The sequence below is a fragment of the Hibiscus syriacus genome, unplaced genomic scaffold (genome assembly GCF_006381635.1).
Source record: "Hibiscus syriacus cultivar Baekdansim isolate YM2019G1 unplaced genomic scaffold, ASM638163v2 tig00110206_pilon, whole genome shotgun sequence".
Taxonomy (NCBI): Eukaryota; Viridiplantae; Streptophyta; class Magnoliopsida; order Malvales; family Malvaceae; genus Hibiscus; species Hibiscus syriacus.
The window spans coordinates 2,070,847-2,075,067 of NW_024062627.1; the positions used below are offsets into that span (position 1 = coordinate 2,070,847).

Here is a 4,221-nt window from a genome sequence, read left to right on the forward strand (position 1 = left end):
TAATCAATAGATCATTTTATTATTTTATATAATGAATAATTTATTATAGATCTTATAATCAACAACCATTTATATATTATAGTCATAAGAAAAATAGTGAATATTTTTTTTATAAATAATAAAACTTTCCATGTCTTTGTAATAATTGGAGTTTAGATAAGGAAAATAAATTATCCATAACATTGCCACTGACCGAACACTCTCCTAACCGACAAGCTTCCATACGCCTCTGCTAGTGAGTATAACCCACCTTTTTTTTCCTTTCCTTTTTGTAATCTGTAAGAGATTTATTCTGTGTCTTGTTTTTCGTTTTTTTCTTTTTGGTATTATATAGTTACAAGTCCATCTTAGTGCCGTGTACAAGCAGTTTACAAAATTAGAAAGAAAAAAAAAAGGTCAGTTCATTTCAAAGAAGACCCGTAAAAGCACCTCGATTTTGGAACCGGGTTTGTGTCAAGATCTTGGATTTCCAGCAAAAATTTTCAGTTTTTCCTTTGACTTTTTTTATTATTCATAGAGATTAGAGCCAGAGTCCCAAGGTGAATATGATTCATGTTCTCTCCTTGTTTTTTATTGTTCTGTAATTGTTCAAGTTAAAAGGGAAACTTGGGAAATTTCTTGTTTTTACTCTGCCTTGGATTCCCCTTTCTGTGATTTGTGAAGAAAAAAGTTAATTGCTTTATTGGAATATGAGCTTTAAGTGATGGGTCTTTGCTTAATATTAAGCCTCAGGTCGAACTAGCTCACTTCAAAAACCTCAAACCTTTCAGGATTTTTCCGTTTCTGGGTAGTAAGGGAATTCTCTGGTTCAATCCGAATGTTGGGTTTTGTAGTTGATTTTCTTTGATTTTTGCTTTTGAAGCTGTTGAGAGTTCAGTAAAAGGGTTTTCTTTTGGTTTCTTATATCGAAGAATTTGTGTTGAAAGTAAGTCTACAAAGGTTTTCTATTTTTTGCTTTTGTCATTGCTTCATTGTTTGGGAGTGATTTGAAGTTGTCAACTTAAAAAAAAAAACCAAATCTTTGAGTTTTTGGGTTCTATTTCTTTGAAATTTGGAAAATCATGTTTTTTATAGCTCAGGGAGGGTTTGGGGTTAATAACATGGCATCAATTTTAAATTTCACGTACTAGGGTTTTGCTTGGAGAATTTGGGATTTTTATTCTAATTAGGTTTTTGATTTGGGAATTGCTTCTAATTGGCATTGATATGTGTTTTTTATTTTAGAGAATTTTGATTTCACGTTATGCACTTTGTCTTGTTTTGCCAGGTTCATTTTATTGGTGTTAGCATGGATTCCCCACAATCGGTTGTGTCACCATTGAAGAGCTCTGTTGTAGCCGAGTGCGAGAAGCAGAAACCCAATTTTTTCAACGGATCTGATGTTAACAAAATCGAAGCTGTTTCGTTGAAAAAAGACAACATCCTTGGTGTTCTTGAGGTTTATGTCCATCAGGCAAGGGACATCCATAACATCTGCATTTACCACAAGCAAGATGTGTATGCTAAGCTTTGTCTCACCAGTGACCCTGAGAGCACAGTTTCCACCAAGATCATCAATGGTGGAGGGAGGAATCCGGTGTTCAACGATAACCTTTGCCTCGACGTTCATAACGTTGATTCGTCTCTGAAGATCGAGATATTCATGATGAGTAGAGTGAGGAATTATCTCGAGGACCAGTTGCTTGGGCTTGCATTGGTGCCACTGTCTGAAGTTATCGTCAAGAATGGGAAATTGGAGAAAGAGTTCTCTCTGTCTTCAACTGATCTGTTCCATTCACCTGCAGGTTTTGTTCAATTGTCGCTTGCGTATGTTGGATCGTCTCCTGATGTAATGGCTATTCCTGATGTTGTTCCTGATGAAATTGTGAAGGATTCGGAAACAAGTGAGTTCGAAAAGATCGAGTTTCCGGATCTGAAAATCGTGAATGAGAACCAGATGATGGTGTCCGAGTACTTCGGGATCCCATGTTCGAATTTGGACTCTGAAAGTTTGGCCACCTCTGATGCTGAGAACTCAGAAATGGGTGTTAATGTACTTGAAAGCTTCTCAACTGCTACATTAGATTCAAACCAAGTCCCCAAGCTTGATTCTCCCCCAAGCAGTGTGTCAACCAATAGGGTTTCACTTTCATCTCCATCCGCTGCAGCAAGCTCTGAGTCCTCCGATGGTGCTTCGAAGACTCCCACTCAGGGACACACTTCAGTCCTGAAAGAGAAAACAGTCCACGTTAGAGATGGCGACAACAGGGATTCCTCGGAGGCGAAACCCATTGTTTCTGTCAATATTGAGCCTGAAATGCAGGTGGTACAGCAAGATATAGTGGACATGTACATGAAAAGCATGCAGCAGTTTACAGAATCATTGGCTAAGATGAAACTGCCCCTGGACATCGATAGTGGACCGACCAAATCGGAAAATTCAAGTACTACAACCGATCAGAAAATGCAGGCATCGAAGAACAAGGGGTCACGGGTGTTCTATGGAAGCAGGGCATTTTTCTAAAGCCCTGTGCTTCAGATTTTCAAAAGGAAGACACACAGGTGACTTGAGATTTTAGGGTGGGTGACTGCAATGTGCTGTTTTGCTTTAGACATTCAACATGCCTTTAGATGAAGGGGGAAAACCGTAACTTACTAGCTTTGTTCCACTGCAACTACTGCTAGTATATATATGAATGAACCCATTTTACCCTTGAATAATGGCAAATCCTATTGTCTAATTATGAGTGGATTTAGCGACTTCAACATTTTCCTATTGGGAACCGCCAATGGTGATTTAAATTTGAAGAATCCAGAAATTTAAATCCCAGATTTTCTCGATATCCACAAAAAGGAAAGGAAAAGAAAATAAATAAAAAACCATGCCCCTTTTTACCTCCCTTACGGTGCTCAAATACCCTAAATCCTTAAATTTAATTAGAGAAATATCTAATCCCCTACACCCCTAAATTAAATTAGAGAATTAAGATTGTAGAGTTTTTGGAAATCAGGGTTTTATGAATTTTGCATTTTTTTTGTAAAATAAGAAAATTTAAGGGTTTTTTAATTATAAATTTTATTTTTTAAAAATTAAAGAAATTTAAAATTTAAGTCACATATTAAATATTAATTGATTAACTGATTTTTAACGAACTTTTTAACAATAATTAACGGCTAGACATTTCAATTGATAACTTCTCCGAAATTAAAAAATTTGTATTGTTTGAACATTTATATTTTAATTATGTCTTCTTTTAATAAGGTGTGAAGAGTCTGTTAACATCCAAACATGCTCCTCCTGGTAGCAACTTGTAATATTGCTTTATGGTCATGCATGGGGTGATGTGCAACTCGGAGAACCTGTGAATTTGCGGTGCAATGAGGGGCTATGCCACATTCACTGCAAAAACAGTACCCCCAACTCAGTAAAACCCCAGTTTAGTTCTGGTTGTTGATTTACATCTCAGTAGGGTTTCTTTTTGGCAGTAATTATTAAAGTTCCATCACCCATGTTTGCTCATTCATCAACACCTGAACTTTTTTTCTTTGACAAACATTTGTGAATAAAAGTAGATGGACCGACAAATTAAAGAAGTAAAAGATCTGCTGTTTCTCATCATCAAAGATTCTCTTCCCTCAGCTCCAATGGTCTAATCGCCGGGGACCAAAATGGAATTCGAACCTTGATCCGGTTCATTCAACATGATGACCTGAAAACCATAATCGAATTGGCTTGACTTCCGTCTCGATTGTTCGACATATCGAGAAATTCGGAATTCAAACTCGGGACTAGTTCTGTAGCAACAAGGCAACAAAAGACTATGGAGACTTAAGAGAGGTGATTTGGATGGTGGAAGGCTCCTAAAATCCACATAACAAAAAGCTTACCAACAAGTTCATCTCATTATCAGAGGACAAAGAATGCCATAAAATTATTCACATAAAGTTAAAGAGAGAGGACCACAACCATGTTAGTAAGGATAAGAACTCTCAGTATGGCCACAAAGTAGTTATTCGGAACAGATGGGAACCTCTGAAGAACACATCAAGAAAAGGCAATTAATGCATCATTTGTATCATTCCAGAAAAAGTAAACAGTCCGATTTTCCTATCGTATCCGTTTATCATAACCATACGAACGTCCTCGTGTCATGTTCTTTATATGTCAATATGAAGAAAAACGACGTGTCGATGACGACTTACCGAATGTTATCATATATAATCTAATGAAAAAAATGAATC

The 4,221-nt window shown here is 36.7% G+C and overlaps 1 protein-coding gene across 2 annotated transcripts; it reads left to right on the forward strand.

Annotated features, from left to right (window-relative positions):
* The first annotated feature begins 398 nt into the window (after positions 1-398).
* LOC120219536 lies at positions 399-2,688 on the forward strand. Of its 2 annotated transcripts, none has more exons than XM_039216356.1 (2): positions 399-539; positions 1,268-2,688. In XM_039216356.1, exon 2 carries the CDS (start codon positions 1,289-1,291, stop codon positions 2,501-2,503), a length of 1,215 nt encoding a protein of 404 aa, XP_039072287.1. In that variant the 5' UTR covers positions 399-539; positions 1,268-1,288; the 3' UTR covers positions 2,504-2,688. The 2 variants fall into 2 exon arrangements, with proteins under 2 accessions (XP_039072287.1, XP_039072288.1); XM_039216357.1 differs by lacking the exon at positions 399-539 and adding an exon at positions 618-790.
* Positions 2,689-4,221: the final 1,533 nt, after the last annotated feature.

Coding starts and splice junctions, on each gene's coding strand:
- LOC120219536 (XM_039216356.1), top strand. CDS start 1,289: ATGGATTCCCCACAATCGGTTGTGTCACCATTGAAGAGCTCTGTTGTA.